General features: G+C 34.0%; 1 protein-coding gene across 1 annotated transcript; it reads left to right on the top strand.

Moving 5' to 3' along the window:
- The first annotated feature begins 1842 nt into the window (after positions 1 to 1842).
- LOC116419264 lies at positions 1843 to 19187 on the top strand. The gene is made up of 9 exons (XM_031938332.1): positions 1843 to 2326; positions 3425 to 3710; positions 4604 to 4830; positions 7516 to 7789; positions 8270 to 8511; positions 9672 to 9957; positions 15180 to 15409; positions 18142 to 18415; positions 18827 to 19187. Exons 1-9 carry the CDS (start codon positions 2119 to 2121, stop codon positions 19134 to 19136), a joined length of 2337 nt encoding a protein of 778 aa, XP_031794192.1. The 5' UTR covers positions 1843 to 2118; the 3' UTR covers positions 19137 to 19187.
- Positions 19188 to 19969: the final 782 nt, after the last annotated feature.

Raw genomic sequence — 19969 nt, 5'->3', positions numbered from 1 at the left:
GTATTAAGTGCAGACACATGAAGGAAGGTCATTTGGTTTTTAATAAAGAGTAGAAATGAAATTTGAAATATATAGGTAAATGAACAAACAATAAAATACAACTATAGCTGAATTGACTATCTACAAAGAGAAATGATTAAAAATAAATGTTTATTTGGAGGGAATAGTCTAGGTGTAGCCTCTCTACTCATCCCTATTCAGATTTTGATTTTTTTTCTTGTCAGTGATTTTTAAAAATTTATAAGAGTCAACTTGATCAGATTTATAAATGACAAAAAGTTGGGAAGGGTGGTCAATAGAGCAGATGAATCTTCCTCTCAGGCTGTAGCACTGGAAACTAGTAGTTGACTTCCATGTTTAAGAATTACTTTACAAAATTGAGGCCCCTAAGACAACTTGTATGTGGATGTGTTTCTTCTATTCTTCACATGTATAGAGAAGCCAGATCAATAGAATTTGCAATATAGTTTGTTGTCATAAGTAGCAATAGGTCCTAAAGTTAAGAATAACAATTATTGACTATTCAAGTGTTCCTTTTGTCTCTCAAGTAACTCTTCCTTTTCAGCATGAACTCACAGAATCTGAGAAGAAGAACTTAAAAACATCCTCAAAGGATTTACTCAATACAAATTCTTCACTTTGGAAAGGAGCAAAGAGAGGCCCAGAGTGATGAAAGGTCTTGTCCAAGGGCTTACACTTAGAATGTGTCAAAACTTGAACCTGAATGCAAGATCTATAAATTCAAAACCAGCAATCTTTCCAAAACACTAAGCTACACCCTCACAAATAGGACGCACTAACCATCTATTTTCACTTTCTCATGTCTTCAGGTCCATTATTGTCAAAACAAAGACCAACCTCACAGTCCAGTGTCTTCATTCCTTCCCCATTTCTTCAAAAACCTATGGATGGATCTATTCAAAGTAACTATTGTGTTCAAACTCTCCAAGAGAATGACCCATGGTGGATGATAGATTTGGGTTCAACACAAACCCTAGGATTTGTGTCAATCACCAATCGAAAAGATTGCTGTCCTGAACTAATAAAAGGAACCCTGATTTTGGTGGGAGACTCACCTGATCAAGGTGGAAAGTGGAATGACAGGTATTGACCTATGCCTTCACATTTAAAAGGATAAGTTGGGAGCAATTAGAAAAGCTGGTGGGCTGGTAATGGAGTGAAAATCACTTTTTAAATAAGATACTTCTATTTATCAGAGATATTTTAATTTAATATTTTTATTTTCCCTACTTAACATGTAAAATATTTTTTACATTTCTTTTTAAAACTTTGAGTTCCATATTCTCTCCCTTTCTCCCCACTACATCCCCATTGAGAAGGCACATTGGAAGTTATGCAAAACTTTTCAATAAAAGTCAAATTGCAAAAGAAAAATCTTTTCTTTTAAAAAAATAAAGTAAGAAAAATATGTTTCAAATTGTATTCAGATGCTATCAGTTCTTTCTCTGAGTATGAATAGAACTTTTCATAAGTCCTTCAGAATAGTCTTGGATTATTGTATTGCTGAGAAAAGCAAAGTCATTCATAGCTGATTGTCCCACAATATTGGCATTACTTTTCTATACAATGCATTTCACTTTGCTTGAGTTCAAGGAAGACTTTCCAAATTTTTCTGAGAGCATCTTGTTTATCATTTCTTACAGAACAATTTTATTCCATCATAATCACAGATTACAATTTCAAATGAAGTTGATTCTAGCATAATCTTCAACATGTTAACTTCTTAGAGGTAGCCACAGTCTGTGCTTCTCCTCTTCTCCAAACATTAATTCCCCTCCTTTACATATCTTTGGGAACATAAAGTCAAAGCATTTACTTTTTGCTAACCTAAGGCCTAAAGGACAAAAGTGGTATATTTGAGTACAAAACAAACTTGGTATTAAGTTTTAGTTTAATGAATAGGGAATAAATGGAGCTTAAATATTAGACAGTAGAGTCAAGATAACATAAAGGGATAAATAATTCATCTTTACTTTTCTTCCTGCACAAAGTAAAATCACCCCAATACTCTTGTAAATAACAACATTGTTTCCTTCCAGATGTGCAATCATTCCTTCCTTGGGTCTTGGGATAAAAGAACTTTTCAATTGTGGAGAAATGAATGGAAGATATGTGACAATCACAAAACCAGGGAGAGAAAAGGTTTTATCATTTTGTGATCTGAAAGTTTTTGGAAAATCCTCAAATTCAAAAAACAATGTTTTCCATGATTCCTCTTCTACTTTATCACCTACTTCTGGTGATGACCAACATATAACTGATCATGGTTCTTACTATAATTTTGATCTCACAGAGAATAATTTTGGTGAGTACATTTTTCACCACATTTTTCTGACTTTTATTCCTCAAATCAGATATTAAGGTAGAAGAATTTTTTAAAGTTTTATGAAATGTGCCTCTCTTCTAATTCTACTCCCTCAAACTTTCTTCCTTTTAAAACTAATCCCAATTTCACTCATCCTTCTCACCACATTCTATTTTTTGCTTATTTCTTCTTCCTCTAATTTCTATTCCTACTCTTATCAACATTCATATCCAGCTCACAAAATAGGAATTCATTTTTTGTTGCAAATTAGCTTTCAGAAAGAACTCTAGGGATTGTGATAACTATGTTGATGGAGATTAACACAAAAAGATCCACCATCAGAACCATAAAATATTTATTAAGTTGTTCTCTCCTATGGAATCTTTTATATTTTAATAACTAAATATTTTAAACATCTCTCAGTATGTTTTCAATATTTTAAGTTACATTTAATTTCACCTGAAGTGTTTTATGTAGAATTAGCTAGAATTAATTGACTCTTTTTCCCCTTAATGTTTCTAAAATGAATCTATGTTCTTTTTTAGTAAAAGAATGAAATAAATGTTCACTTGAGAATGTGTCCATTCATTTAAAGAATTTATCACCAAAAAAGCATCTATGATTGTGGCACTTAAACAGCAATTACCAGGAAAATTAAATAAATGTATATGAAGGTCAGAATATACAACATGGAGAAAGAGCCATAATTGCCTTACCATTTTGCAATTCACCATCATTATGAGCTTCTAAATGTGTGAGCTCATTAAATGTATATTATCAGGTTGAAGGATGAAGAAAATTCCCTTTGATCTATACTTTGGGTACAAGTAGAGAACTTTGAATGCTATCATGGATCTTTCCACATTTCTGTTTAAAAGAGGAAAATGTGCTAGTATAGGACATTTCATTGGAATAGATTGTGAACTCAAATGAGAATGACATATAAGAGCAATGTCAATGAATGATGGTTAAGTGTTCTATATCACTTCTTTATAGTGGTAGTCATTTTTTTGTCCCTGGATTTGGGGAGAATTCTTCATTTTGTGCAATTTGCATCTGATGGTTGATTGACTTTTTCCCTCATATGTTATCTTTCAGCTCCAGTGTTATCAAAAGGGAAACCTACCTTCCAGTCCAGCATCTCCAATCCCTTTGGATCTCCTGAAAGAGCTGTAGATGGGTCTCTCCTAAGTGATTTTGATGAAGGCAATTGTATTCAAACAAACAAAGATATTAATCCATGGTGGATGGTGGATTTGGGTTCAACAGAAACTGTGAAATCTGTGGCAATCACCCCTCGAAAAGATTGTTGTACAGAAGAATTATATGGAGCATTTATTTTAGTTGGGGAATTGCCTGAAAATGGTGGCATTTTCAATTCCAAGTATGAAGCTAAGTTTCATCTCTTGAAAATAAAATGGGAACAGATTCTTGCATATAAATAGAAAGATATGCTAGTATATAACTAAACAGGTGAAGACTAGATGTTGGAAACAAAAAGTACTCACCATTATGTACAGAAGTGTAATGTTAGGAAGAAAAGCTATGGCTGGGAGTCTCATTGTCACTATGTAATCACAGTTAGGAAAATATTTGCTAATAACTGTGTTTTTGAGAAAGGAAGTGCCTGCTAAGTGGCCTTGGGTGAACTGAAAGAACCAGAGCCTAAAAATGAGTGATTGGTTAGGTGAAAGAGCATTTATTATGATCCACTTAAGAGGTAATGTGGGATAGTGTTATATATATATAATAGTGTTATATATATAAAATATAATTAAAGTAAAATTTTATGTGATATATGAAATAAAATTTTACTTTAATTATATTCCAATCAACAGTCCCATTGAAGCATGTACTATGTAGGCCAGTAATTTGTTCAGTGCTAGGTATCCAAGAAAAGTTAAAAAAAAAAAAAAAACAACCCTAATACATGTCATAGAAGAGGAAGAATATACAAGATTTAATGATTAACAACACAAATAGTAAGGAAGTTAATTGTGAATATAAAGGGAAAGAAGAAATTATTTTGCCCTAATATGGGTATTCCAAAAAGATGATGGATGTTGCTGTCATTTACATCTCTAGGTACAACTTTTTGTGATGTCCTTCTTGATAAGACTTTTTATTATTACCAATCTGTAAAACAGTTTAATGTTGATCTCTGAACATATCTGAAAATAAATAAATCTAGGGATTAATCACTTCTGCCAAACTCTTTGTAGCTCTTTTAAATTTGGACTTTTAATTCTTGACATGTAAAATATGATTTGCTTTCAGATGTGCAGTCATTGGTTCCTTGAGCCGTGGAAAAACAGAGTTTTTCAGATGTGGAACAATGAGAGGAAGATATGTGAGTGTGATCAGCCCAAAGAGAGAAATATTTCTATCTTTCTGTGAAGTAAGAGTCTTTGGGAAAACATCAGATTTCATCTCTCATGATGACCTACCTGTCATTCCTCCTGTCACTTCATTACCCAAGGCTAATGATGACACTGTCCTAACTGGTGAGCATCTTTCCTCATAGTAAAGACTTCCATAACATAATCTATAGTTTTTTCTATGAAAAATTAATAGTTGAGATTGTAACTCATATAAAGTCAAAGTTCTTAAGGTATTTTGAAACTTGTATAACATTATATTTGGCTAGGTTTAAATGTCTATGTCTTTCAAATGATGCACTTTAAAACATTACTCTGTGAAGAGGTTCACAGATTGTCCAGCCTACTCATATTCCATGTAAAACCCAGAAATCTGCCATTGGAATTTTGAATTCCATTGTCATAGCTATCTGTCACTATAGTATTGCCCTTTAATATCATTATACCTTCTTCATTGTCACTTCACCTTACTCTTCAGTCTTCTTAATTACAATTTACTGAATTCTACTGAGATACTACTCCCCATTGCTGGAAAAAAAAGTTTCTAATCTTTAAAGTGAGGTTCTTTGACCTTTATCCCCCAAAGTATTCAGTATGTCTTCAGTTCAGCCATTAAAAGTCCTATAATATAGGGATACTTCATGGGCAAAATTGTGGTTGAGATCACTCTTCCACAGCAAAGACCCTACTAGTAGCTAATTATATCAGGATGACTAAATTCCTTTCCTCTGTCACAAGTCAGGATGGATATGGGTCTCCTCACAATGTCAACAGATCACTACCAGTCTTTCTGATGCTGGGGATATATACAAGGATGTCTTTAAATTTGTTCTTTCATCTCCAGTCATGCATTTATATTTTCTCCAGGAATTAGTCCTAACCATAAAAAATAGCCCTAAGTACCTATAAGATTAAGTACCTATAAGATTTCAGAAGCATTAAATACACTGATGGATATTCTATTGCCATCATAGGTCTTTGTACCTCTTCTATGATTGTTCTGTACATCACTCAGGAAAATATATATTCATCATGTCAGAAATCACGTCAGAAAGAATTAATTCCAATTCTAACTACTGAAAAAAACAGCATTTGAAATCATGGCATCTCTTTTGGCATCTAAAATTGCTTGCTTTGGAATATGTGAAAACCAAAAGAATCATCAGGCAAAGATCATGTGAAGCTAGGAACTCCACAAGCTGAAACCAAAATATTCAAGAAGAGTTCAAAAATATTTCTCAGTAACACATGCAAAATGGATTATAAATTAAACTCAAAAAAGTTTGGGGCAACATCTATACTCTCTGAGGGTAGTTTGCAGAAGAGCATCCATGTGCTTCCACAAGACTTTGACTGTTCCCATTGTCAGGAGCAGAGCCCTGGGAGGGATAAGAAGCAAAGAGAACCTAAGAAGAAGCCCCAGACAGGCCCGAGAATTTGCTTCTATATCCAGCACTTGAACCTTCCTTTTCCCCCAGCATTTAATTAGAATTTGATCATTTGAACCCAAGACTCACTAATTTTCATCCATTCCTATTAAATTTCATATTTGTAGCAAGAGTAGCCTATAATAAAGGATTCTCTGTGGGACTTGGATGAACATTTTAGTAGAGAGTTTTGGAATTGACCCAGAGATAAAAGTTGAGCGGTGAGAACAAGTTAGGTCTACTTTGCCATTTGTGTCTGCTACACTGGGAGGCAATTGGGCTATTGGACAGAGAGCAAATCTTCACAAAGCCAAGGATTACTGGGTTCAAGTCTGACCTTTATTGGCTGGGGGCTCCTGGCAAATCACTTGCAGGAAACTCCAGAATTCTTAAGTTGCAGAGAAATACCAACCTATTAGTGAGGGACGTTTTCTCTCCACAGAGTTCTTTAACCAATTCTTCATTCTGACATAGACTAATCATATGGTGTAGATACATGAAGGAAGGCTTTTTGGTTGTTTAGAAAATGAGGGACAGGTGAGATAGGTAAATAAACAAACATTAAATTACAAATTTTAATTATTTGATAACTATCTACAAATAATGATGCTTAATGAATAAAAATTCTTCTCGAAAGATTGTCTAGCTTAGGCTAGCCTCTCTTAAACCTTTTCTGCTCATTTTTTAATGTCTGTTTTAAATATGTATATATACATGCATACTTAAGTATGCATGTATATATACATAGAAGTGACCTTGTTCAGATTTGTAGATGACAAAAGTTGGGAGAAAGAAATAAAATCAATATGCAGATAACTAAAACAAGATTAAAAATCTTCCCCTAGAACTGGAGCACTGGAAACTAGAAGTTGATCTCTAAGTCTCCAAAAGTACTAAATTGAGACCCTTAAAGCAATTTGTGCATAGATGTATATGTTCTTTTCTACAAATCTATAGAGAAGAAGCAGGTCAATGGTATAAACTACATAGTTTGTGATTATTATAGGTAGTAATAGATCATAAAGTTGAGTGACATACACTGCCTACAATTATAATTACTGAAGATGGACCCATTTTAGAATTTTCCTTTTATCACAGGAGTAACTCTTCAACATGAACTCATGGGATCTGAGATACAGAGCTTTAAATGTCCTCAAAGAATCTAGAATCAATCCAATCTTCTTATTTTATGCATGAGAAAAGGGAAGTGCATAGAGTGATAAAAGGTTTTGTCCAAGGTTTCACACATAGTATGTGTCATAATTTGAATTTGAACCTAGGATTTCTAAATTCAAAACCAGAAATCTTTTCATTACATTGGTACCCTAGGATGCGCTTGTCACATGGATTCAGACATTTATTCTCACTTTTCTCATCTCTTCAGGTCCATTACTTTCAGAACAAAGACCAACCTCACAGTCCAGTGCCTCCATTCCTTCCCAGTCTCCTCAAAAACCTATGGATGGGTCTATTCAAAATGACTATTGTGTTCAAACTCTCCAAGAGAATGATCCTTGGTGGATGATAGATTTGGGTTCAACACAAACCCTAGGATTTGTGTCAATCACCAATCGAAAAGATTGCTGCCCTGAACAAATAAAAGGAACCCTGATTTTGGTGGGAGACTCATCTCATCATGGTGGAAAGTGGAATGCCAGGTATTGACCTAAGCTCTGTTATTTAAAAACTCATGGGTTGATAATGGATTGAAGAAGCACTTTCCAAATATGACTTTTCTGAAGATAAATTTACACACACAAAAATGAAAATGTTAGTCCAGTGAAGGCAATTCTGCCATCATCTTTAGCATGTTTCCTTCTTGGTTGCCACATTCTGTGCTTCCCTTATCTACTCTTTATTTCTCTTCCTTTAGGGACTCTAAAATCAACGAATTATTTTTTTTTTACTGAAGTAGTACCTCAAAGTCAAAAATTTGTGTCTAACCATGCTATATTTGAGTTTTAAGAGGACATATTTTCAGGAAGCTTTTTTAGATCATTAGGAAATAAACTATTGGGCAGTAGAGTTATGATAATACCAAGGAATAAATAATCCATATTTTCTTTTCCTCCTGCATAGCTCATATACAATCATCACATAATTCTCATTAATAACAACATTGGGTTTTTTTTTCCCAGATGTGCAGTCATTCCTTCCCTGGGTCTTGGGATAAAACATGTTTTCAGTTGTGGAGAAATGAATGGAAGATACGTGACTATCACAAAACCAGGGAGAGAAAAGGTTTTGTCATTTTGTGATGTGAAAGTCTTTGGAAAAGCCCGGAATTCAGACAATGTGTTCAATGATTTCTCTTCTACCTTATCATCTACTTCGGATCATGATTCTTTCTATAATTTTGATCTCACCGAGAACACCTTTGGTGAGCATTTTTTTCTTGACAGTACCTCAATGATATTTTGGTCATTTTCTTTGCTCATATTAGACATTGTTTAGACAGCACAATTCCTAAAAGATTTTGTGAAATTTGTGCTCTTCTTCTGATGCTACTCCCTCAAACTTTTTTTACTTTCAAAAATATTTCCAATTCTTAGCTGCTTCTCTGTTTTTGTGTTTACACCTTCCTCTAATCCCCTTAACTGTTTCTCTCAGCATTCATACCCAATTCACAAAATATGAAGGCATCCTGTATTCCAAGTTCCTTTTTAAAGTGAGCATTAGGGATTATGTTAAGTATGGGAAGGAGAATTAGCACAATAAGAATCACCATCATAATCATAAGACATTTAGTGAGTTCTTCTATTCTCTTATGGATTCTTTTATATTTTTAATAAGTGTTTGAATATATATTATTAGTAGGTATTTGAATATATTTTCAGTATTTTTAGTTCTTGAAAATATCACCTGGAATGTTTTATGTTTTAATTGACTTATTTTTCCCTTAAAGTTTCTAAATTGGATCCAGCTTCTTTATAGCAAAAGAATGAGCTAAAATGATCATTTGCAGAATAGTCCCTTGGTTTAAAGTATTTACCAAAGAAAATTTTGAGATTGCCATGGTATTTAAACTGCAGTTGCCGGGAAAGTTACATAAGGCTTGTGAAAATCACCAGATGTGATATGGAGGCAAAATTCACAATTACTTACACCATCTTTCAGTTCACCTTGAACATTATTTCAATCTTCTTATTGCATGTGATTGAAACATGTAAATATCAGGATTTAAGAAGCAGAAAATTGCCTTTGATCTATGTAACATCTCTATAAACCAAGTAAAAACAGATAAATTTGAATGCTTTGCAAGTCATCATCTAGGCTTGATATTTCCTTTCCTCATTCCTGCATAGAAAAGAGAAGTTTATTCATGTAGAATGTTATTGGGTTATATTGTAAACTCATAAAAGTGAGAATGACACTGGATAATGTCAATGGATAAAGACTAAGTGTTCAATATCACTTCTTACAGTAGTAATACTTTTTGGATCCCCTGATTGAGGGGAAAACTAACTTTTCATTTTAGTAATAGAGCTTCTGCTTCTGAGGGTTAATTAAATTATATACTCAAATATCTCATCATTTCAGCTCCAGTGCTATCAGAGGGAAAACCTGCCTTCCAGTCCAGTATCTCCAGTGCTTCTGGGTCTCCTGAAAGAGCTGTAGATGGGTCTCTGCTCAGTGATTTTGAAAAAGGCACCTGTATTCATACACAACGAGAGTCTAATCCCTGGTGGATGGTAGATTTGGGTCTGCAAGAAACTGTGAAGTCTGTGGCAATTACCCCCCGAAAAGATTGTTGTATGGAAGAATTAAATGGAGCATTAATTCTGGTGGGGGATTCTCCTCACAATGGTGGCACTTTCAATGACAGGTATTATCTTTTGAATATAAAAAATGAGATAATATTTCTAAAACACTTTACAAACTTTATATTCATTTTACAAAGTGAATAAAAATATTAGGTAATTTAATTAAAACTTGATATTGTAGCAAAATATGTATTTTAATTCCCATTATATGTAATATTCTGACTATAAACAATAATAGGCAAGAACTGAGAATATTTACTTGATAACTTAAGCATACAGCCCTTTCCCATTCAGTCCCTCAATATCTCAATATTTCAATATTCTTGACTAAGTTGTACAAATTCAGTGAAATCAGAGCAGTGAAATTCATGTCATAGATATGAACTTCATAATTGTTCTAAGTGTTGCAACCCCTAATTTTTTTTGCTGTCATGTAATCATGCCATTCATTTTAAATGAGATAACACATTGAAGAAAAATAGGGAGTACTCTAAATTTGTGTAATCATCCAGCTTGGGACCTAAATAGTACCCAGCCTATAAAAGAATGTTACATTCCATTTGATTAGAATAATTCCAAATGAAGAAAAAATTCCTCTCTTCACACTTTATCTGAACTGATAATCATTCTGCCATTTGACATTATTGATTTCCCTCATTTTCTTTAAGCATTCGTTTCTATTATATTCTGAATAGACTGAATGATGATGCAGCATAAAGTCCATCCTGGGGATTGTAGTTTGGGGGCAGAGAGGTGGGAAGGGGTTAGGGTAGAACCAAGGGGGTATTTAGAGGGATTTATGTGAGAAAGGGTAAACTTAAATGGGACAAGATATGTAAGCAAAATGAGATGAGAAAGAACAGATAAGGTGATTGGAGTAAGAGCTCCAATTTAGCACAAAGCCACAGGTTTGTTTTTTTTTTCACTGCAGAATAAGACAAGGTCTTCAGCTGACCTTTTGGGAAGGGTGTTCTGAGTGACTTGAGGGAGGAAGAAAATATTTTGGAACTGCCTCTGTGGCGAGTTGCATAACAATTTGATTAGGGAAGTACATACGGATTTCCTGGCTAGAATGAGAACCCAGTGAATATTGTTGTTTTTAGTAATGTCACACTTGGCCAACTCTTCATGACCTCATTTGGGGTTTTCTTGGCAAAGTTTACAATTTCTTCCTCCATCTCATTTTACAGAAGTGAAAGCTCAGGCACAGAGCATTAGGCTTCTTCAGGGTCATAGAGTAGTGTCTAAAGCTAAATTTGAACTTAGGTCTTCCAAGTTTGGCTTTGGAGTACACAATGAAGTAGGCAGAGACTAATAGAATTTTGTGAAAATAACTTGGTGGTTATTTTCAACAATCCAAAAGGAAACTCTACATCATCAATATAGAAGTCAGAATGATTCTATACGTTGTAGCCAAGGAAGGGTTCAGAAATTCTATACAGTCAGTTAAAATAACACCTAGAACTCATCGTGGCTCAGATAATGAATTTTTTATTACAAAATTCAAACTTAATTGAAAAAAGTAAGGAAAACCATCAGATAATATAGATGTAACCTAAATAACATTTCTTATGAATGTGAAGTAGAAGTGATGAAGATATATAGGATTCAATCTAGAAGAGAGCCTGAAGAAATATGGACAGAGGTTTGCATTACTGTACAGAAGGCAGCAACAAAAAAATACATCCCCAAACATTTTTACAGTTAAAGGTTCTGATCAAGGCCTCATTTCCAAAATATATAGAGAATTGACTCTAATTTATAAGAAATCAAGCCATTCTCCAATTGATAAATGGTCAAAGGATAAAAACAATTTTAGGATGATGAAATTGAAACTATTTCTACTCATATGAAAGAGTGTTCCAAATCATTATTGATCAGAGAAATGCAAATTAAGACAACTCTGAGATACCACCACATACCTGTCAGATTGGCTAAAATGACAGGAAAAGATAATGACCAATACTGGAGGGGATGTGGGAAAACGGGGACACTGATGCATTGTTAGTGGAGTTGTGAATGAATCCATTCTGGAGAGTAGTTTGAAACTATGCCCAAAAAGTTATCAAACTGTGCATACCCTTTGATCCAGCAGTGTTACTACTGGGCTTATATCCCAAAGAGATATTAAAGAAGGGAAAGGGACCCACACGTGCCAAAATATTTGTGGTAGCCCTCTTTGTAGTGGCTAGAAACTGGAAATCGAATGGATGCCCATCAATTGGAGAATGGTTAAGTAAATTGTGATATAGGAATGTTATGGAATATTATTGTTCTGTAAGAAATGACCAGTAGGATGAATACAGAGAGGATTGGGGAGACTTACATGAACTGATGGAAAGTGAAATGAGCAGAACTAGGAGATCATTATATATTTCAACAACAATACTGTATGAGGATGTTTTCTGATGGACGTGGTTATCTTCGACAAAGAGAAGATCCAATTCAACTCCAATTGATCAATGATGGAAAGAATCAGCTACACCCTGAGAAGGAACACTGGGAAATGAATGTGGACTACTTGCATTTTTATTTTTCTTCCCAAGTTATTTTTACCTTCTGAATCCAATTTTTCTTGTGCAACAAGAGAACTATACAGATTTATACACATATATTATATCTAGGACATACTTTAACATGCTTAACATGTATAAGACTGCCTGCCATTTAGGGGAGGGGATGGAGGAAGAGAAGGGAAAAATCAGAACAGAAGTGAGTGCAAGGGATAATGTTGTAAAAATTACCCATGCCTATGTTCTGTCAATAAAAAGTTATAATAAAAAATAGATCCCCAAAGAAAAAGAAAAATAAGAAAGAAAAATGACTGTTTGGTGAGGCTTTACAAATAACTGAAGAATGAAGGAAAGTGAGAGAAACAGGGGAAAGGGGAAGATATGCCCAGTGAATGCAGAATTCCAAAGACTGGCAAGAAGAGTTTAAATTTTTTTCTTAAATGAACAATACAAAAAAATAGAAAAATAGAATTGGCAAGACGAGATTTCTTCAAGAAAATTAGAAAGATCGGGGAACGTTTAATGCAAAATTAGAAATAATAAAAGGCAAAAATCATAAGACCCTAACAGAAGTAGAAGAGATTAAGAAGAGGTGGAATAGATATACCAAAGAACTCTACAAGAATGATCTTAACATCACCAATAACCACAATGGTGTGATTGCTAATCAAGAGCCAGACATCCTGGAGAATAAAGTCAAGTAGGCCTTAGGAAGGATTGCTAACCATAAGAATAGTGGAGGGGATGGAATACCATTTTAGCTATTTAAAATCCCAAGCTTTTAAAGTGCTATACTCAATATACCAACAAATTTGGAATGTGCCTTCAATGAACTGAAAGACAAATTCCAGAGTTGGAGAGACTAGTTAGAAAACCATTTCTGAGTTATCTACCCAGGAGCTGAATGGCATAGAACATATAAAAGCAAAATGTTGTGACTCAATTATATTCTAAGAAATAGACATCTTGAAGTGTCTACTACATGCCAGTAATGTGCTCAGGAATGAAGACACTGAGCTAAGTTTGGGGGAAAAAAAAGATAAAAAAGTTAAACCTATGACATGTCACAGAAGAGGAAGAATGAACAAGAGATAATACAGAAATTAAATGTGAGTATAAAGGAGAAGAGGAAATAATCATTCCTAATATAGGTATTCCAAGGTAAAAGCTGATGTCATTTGCAGCCCCAGGGATAACTTTCAGTGAGGTCATCTTGGCAAGATTAGTGTATAAAGCAAGTTAAATGTTGATCTGAGAAGTCATCCTATAAAATAAGTGAGACAAAGTATTAATCATCTTTGAATGACCTCTATGTAAATATTTTCTTTCTTTTTTGGTAATTTTTAAAATTTTAAACTTAAATACAAAAATGAGAAAATAAAAATAGCATTGCCATTACACAGCATATTATAGGATAAGATTCAATATAAAACAATAATTTCCATTTCAAGAAAACCCATACAATAAGCATTACTTGTTGTTTTTAAAACTGCTTAGCTTGGATGTCCATCAGTTGGAGAATGGCTGAATAAATTGTGGTATATGAAAATTATGGAATATTACTGTTCTGTAAGAAATGACCAACAGGATAATTTCAGAAAGGCCTGGAGAGACTTACACGAACTGATGCTGAGTGAAATGAGCAGGACCAGGAGATCATTATATACTTCAACAACAATACTATATGATGACCAGTTCTGATGGACCTGGCCATCCTCAGCAACGAGATCAACTAAATAATTTCTAATGGAGCAGTAATGAACTGAACCAGCTACGCCCAGAGAAAGAACTCTGGGAGATGACTAAAAACCATTACATTGAATTCCCAATCCCTATAGGCCATCCCACCTGCATTTTTGATTTCCTTCACAAGCTAATTGTACAATATTTCAGAGTCTGATTCTTTTTGTACAGCAAAATAACGTTTTGGTCAGGTATACTTATTCTGTATCTAATTTATATTTTAATATATTTAACATCTACTGGTCATCCTGCCATCTAGGGGAGGGGAGGGTAAGAGGTGAAAAATTGGAACAAGAGGTTTGGCAATTGTTAATGCTGTAAAGTTACCCATGTATATATCCTGTAAATAAAAGGCTATTAAATAAAAAAAAATTAAAAATTAAAAAAAAGAGAAAACTGAAAATTTTAGGTAAATGTGAGCTATCATTGTTTAGTGGGAAATTGTTCTACATATTAAGTTAATTCAATTTGGTGAAAATTAACTAAGCATCCAGGAGGTAAAGATTACTATGCCAGATGCTGAGGACACCAAGTGCAAAAATGAAATATTCCTTGCTTTAAAGAGTTTATATTTTGTTGGAGGGATACAGCACATATGCATAAGTATAAGTAAATATAAAGTAAGAAGAATTTGGGGAGGTAGAGAACCCTAAACATTGGAGTGAATAAAAAGAGGTCTCATGTAGGAGTGGCCTCCAAGCTGTGTTTTATAGGAAGCTAAGGATTCTAAACAGCTAAAAATGAGGATGGAATGTTTTCTAAACATGGTGTGCAGTCTGTGCAAAATCATTGGTTAAATATGAGCACTGAAAATAGGAGGCAAGGGTCTCAATGTTAGAAATATCTTTGGGAAGTAGAAGGGAAAAAGAAAAATATTTAAAGTGAAAAAACAAATGATCATTGCACAATAAACTGAATTCTTTTTTTAAAAAATAAAAAAAAATAAAAAATAAAACTGCTTAGCTTTATATAAATGTTTTAATCAGCACATTTGAGTCTTTAAAAATTAAAATATGCTATGCCTACAGATGTGCCATTATTGGTTTTCTTGGCCATGGAAAAACAGAGTTTTTCAGATGTGGGACGATGAGAGGAAGATATGTGAGTGTGGTCATCCCAAAAAGAGAAACGTTTCTGTCTTTCTGTGAAATAAGAGTCTTTGGGAAAACATCTGGATTAATCTCTCTTGATGTTTCATCAGTCAGTCCTGAATCTCAGCCTTCATCACCCAAAGATAGTGAAGACACTAGCTCACTTGGTGAGTATTCTTTCCTCATGACTTCAGTCACTTCAGTAACATAATTTATAATTCTTTCCAAGAAAGACTCATAATTGAGATTATGATTTCTACAAAGTCAGGGTTTTTAATCTAGGATCCAGGGTGTGTTTTTAAAGGTGTTTTGAAATTAATATATCAATAAATTTGGCTAGCTTTGAACTTCTAAGTATTTAATATTGTGCATTTTTTTAAAATTACTCTAAGAAGAGGTCCATAAAATGTTCACTCTTCTCCCTGGGAAGCCCAGAAGCCTGCCACTGGAATCATGCTGCATTGCCATAGCTGTTATTCAGTTCAGCTTTGTTCTTTGATACCTTTCTTCATCCATCATTGGCAATTTGTCATTAGTCTTCAGGCTTCTTAACTATTAAAAGCTACTGAGCTGCCCAGCTTCTCCTCCCCATTGATGAAAATTTGTTATTAATCTTTAAAGTGAGATTTGTTGATCTCCATTCCTCAGGATATTCAATATGTTTTTATTTTAGCCCCTAAAAGTCTACAATTTCTGTCTGTCCTACAATTTCTGTCTACTTAAAATACAAAAGGATTATTGAGATAGTGGTCAGATTTCCATGACTGGATCACCCCAAACAAGATCCCTCCTATCACCTGTCTATGTTAGAATGATTGAAATCCTTTCATCTTTGATGAGTCAGGATAGATGTAGACTTCCCCTCTTCATAGAGTTAAGACTTCACTATGAGTCTTCCAGAGTATGGGAATATTTAAAAGATTCCTTTTCATTTTTCTTTTCAACTCCTTTATCCTCCATAGTCTCAAATATAAAAGTACCTCAAAGATTTCAATAAGTAGTGGTGAATAGTACACATTGCTAGATATTTTATTTACCATCAAGGTCATTGTATTCATTACGTGGCCTTTCTGTATATAACTCGGGAAAATATTTTGAGGCCTAAAGACACTCTTCAATCATGTCAGGAAGGGATAATGACAATTCTAACTACTAAAAAAAAACATGTATTTCAGGATGCAGTGTCTATTTTGACCTCTATAATTGCTTTCAGAGAAATAAATGAAAGCCAAAATAACACATCAGGCAACGATCATATAAAACTAGAGACCCCAGTAAGAAGTACAAGTTAAAACCAAAAAGGTTCAAGATGAATCCTCAATAACACTTGCAAAATGGACTATGAAAGAAAGTTTGGAGAACACCCAGAATCTCTGAGGGTGATTTGCAGATCATCTGTGTGCTTTCACAACACATTGCTTATTCCCCTTGTTAGGAACAGAGCCCCAGGAGAGAAGGGACAGTCAGAATAAGAACTGAGAACAGGCCTTATACAAGGCTGAGACTTTATTTCTGTATCTAATTCATTGCCTTCCTTCCAAGAACCTTCTATTTCTAAGAATTTAACTGAAACTTGATCATTTGAATCCAAGGCTCAAGGTTTTCATCCAATCCTGTTAAATTTCATCTTAGGAAGAATGTCCATGACAAAGCATTATATGTTGGGCTTGGATGAATATTTTTAGTGGAAAGTGTTAGGGTTGGAGTAGAGATAAAAAGTTGGGGGATGAGAAACACACTATGCCTACTTTTTCATGTGTGTTGCTACACTGAGAGGTAATTTGGCTTAGTAGATAAAGAATCAGTCTTCATGAAGTGAAGATCAAGTATACCTCGTTATTAAGTTGAAAACTAGTACCAAAAACATTAATGGAGGAAGTTTTCTCTCAACAGATTCCATTTAACCAAAAAAATTAAATGTTCTCTCAATATCTGTTTTACTTCACTATGACTTAGACTAAACATGCAATCCAGATACATGAAAGAAAGTCATTTGGTTTTTTAGAAAGTGGAAAAGAGGTGAAATTTGTGATAGAATGAGTAAACAGACAATAAATTATAATCATTGATAATATAATAACTAGAAGCAAATAGCAGTGATTATTGATGAATTGTCTAGATGGGGCTTCTCTCTTCATCCCTATTTATTTCAATTTTTTTTATCAATGATTCTGAAATACATATACATGCATCAGTGTGAGTATACATTTTCAGAGAGAGAAAGAGGCAGAGATAGAGAAAGAGACAGAGAGAAAAAGAGAGACAGAGAGACAAAGAGTCATGTTAGCCATATTTGCAGATGACCAAAAAGTGGGAGGGATAGTCAATATGGCAGATGACTAAATTCAGGATGAAAATATTGCCTTTAGGCTAGAGCAAACTAGAAACTGACCTCTAGGTTTTTAAGAGCTAAATACTTTGCAGAACTGAGGTACCAAAAATAATTCCTACATGGATGTGTTTCTTCTTTCCTACATATCAATAGAAAAAGGGCCATATCAATGGCATGTACTGCATGGAAATAATAAATAGCAATAGATCATAAAGTTAAGAGCAACATATATTGACTATGACTGCAAGTGGTGCTACATACTACATTCATGCTACAACTGCTCCTTTTGTTCCAGGAGTTATAGGACCTGAGTTATAGAGTTTAAAAAATCCTCAGAGCACTCAGACTTGATCCAATCTCCTCATTTTGTAGATAAGGAAAGGGAATTACACAGTGATGAAAGGTCTTGTCCAAGATTTCACACACATGTGTCATAATTTGGACTTGAACTAAATTTCAAAGTCAAATCTTTCCAGTATATCCAACTATACTGCACACAAATGGTCTCCTCAAATGCACTTGTCACATGGATTCAGACATTTATTCTCACTTTTCTCATCTCTTCAGGTCCATTACTTTCAGAACAAAGACCAACCTCACAGTCCAGTGCCTCCCTTCCTTCCCAATCTCCTCAAAAACCTATGGATGGGTCTATTCAAAGTGGCTATTGTGTTCAAACCCTCCAAGAGAATGACCCTTGGTGGATGATAGATTTGGGTTCTACACAAACCCTAGGATTTGTGTCAATCACCAATCGAAAGGACTGCTGCCCTGAACAAATAAAAGGAACCCTGATTTTGGTGGGAGACTCATCTCATCACGGTGGAAAGTGGAATGCCAGGTATTGAGTTAAGTCCTGTTATTTAAAAACTCATGGGTCGATAATGGATTGAAGAATGACTTTCCACACAGAAAAATGAAAATGTTAATCCAGTGAAGTCAGTTCTGCCATTATCTTCAGCATGTTCCCTTCTTAGTTGCTACAGTCTGTTCTCCCTTATCTACGAGGGACCATAAAGTCCATGAACAGACCTAAAAGCCAAAAAGATGGGTCTAAACATGTTACATTTGAATTTTAAAGGGTCATGTTTTCAGAAAGCCTTTTTTAATAATTAGGGAATAAATAGAACCAAACTATTGGGCAGTGTAGTCATGATAACACCAAGGGATAAATAACTCATCTTTTTCTCCTACACAGCTCACATACAATCACCACAAAATTCTCATTAATAATAATGTTGTTTCTCTTCAGATGTGCAGTTATTCCCTCCTTGGGTGCTGGGACAAAACAGGTTTTCAGTTGTGGAGAAATGAATGGAAGATATGTGACAATAATAAAACCAGGAAGAGAAAAGATTTTGTCATTTTGTGATCTGAAAGTCTTTGGAAAAGCTTGGAATTCCAACACCAATGTGTTCCATTATTTCCCTTCTACCTTATCACCTACTTCTGGTGATGATCAACAGATAACCAATCATGGTTCTTATAGTTCTTACTATAATTTTGATCTCACAGAGAACAACTTTGGTGAGCATATTTTTTTTATCGCAGTACATCAATGATATTTTGTTCACTTTCTTTGCTCAAATTAGATATTGTTTAGGTAGCAAAATTAGTAAAAGATTTTGTAAAATTTGTGTTATTCTTCTAATGCTATTCCTCAAACCTTTATTTTAAAAAATATTTCCAATTTTTAATCAGCTACTTCTCTATTTTTTTGTTTACTCCTTTCTCTAATCTCCTTAAACTATTCCTCTCAGCATTCATTTCCAATCCATTAAATATGAACACATTCTGTATTGCAAGTCATCTTTCAGAAAGAACTATAGGAATTGTGTTAAGTATGATGTGGAGGATTAGTACAATAAGAACCACTGTTATAAAGTATTTAGGGAGTTCTTCTATTCTCCTAAGAACTCTTTTATATTTTTAATAAGTAGATAGCTGAAGCATCATTAAATATATTTTCAATATTTTTTAGTTTCTGAAAATGTCACACAGAAAATTGTATGAATATAACTGGCTGGAATTAACTGGCTTGTTTTCCCCTTAAAGTTTCTAGACAAGATTCACCTCCTGTATAGCAAAAGAATGAATTAAAATGCTTATTTGCAGGATGAGCCCATTAAATTAAAGAATTTAACCCCACGAAAGTTTGTAGTTGGCATTCTATTTAGACTGCAATTACCAGAAAAATTAAATAACTGTTTTTGAAAGCCAGCATTCACAACATGGAGAAAGGACTCACAACTGCTTGCACCATTTTGCAGTTGCAATTAAACACCATCTATAAATTTCTAATTAAAAATATGCAAATATAAGGATTAAAGAAACAGAAAATTACTTTTGGTCTTTAAATTAAATCTTCACAAGCCAAGTAAAATAGAGAAATGTG

Source organism: Sarcophilus harrisii, chromosome 5 (assembly GCF_902635505.1).
Source record: "Sarcophilus harrisii chromosome 5, mSarHar1.11, whole genome shotgun sequence".
Lineage (NCBI taxonomy): Eukaryota > Metazoa > Chordata > Mammalia > Dasyuromorphia > Dasyuridae > Sarcophilus > Sarcophilus harrisii.
Note: the sequence above shows the minus strand (reverse complement) of the source record. Positions and strands in the feature narration are given on the sequence as shown.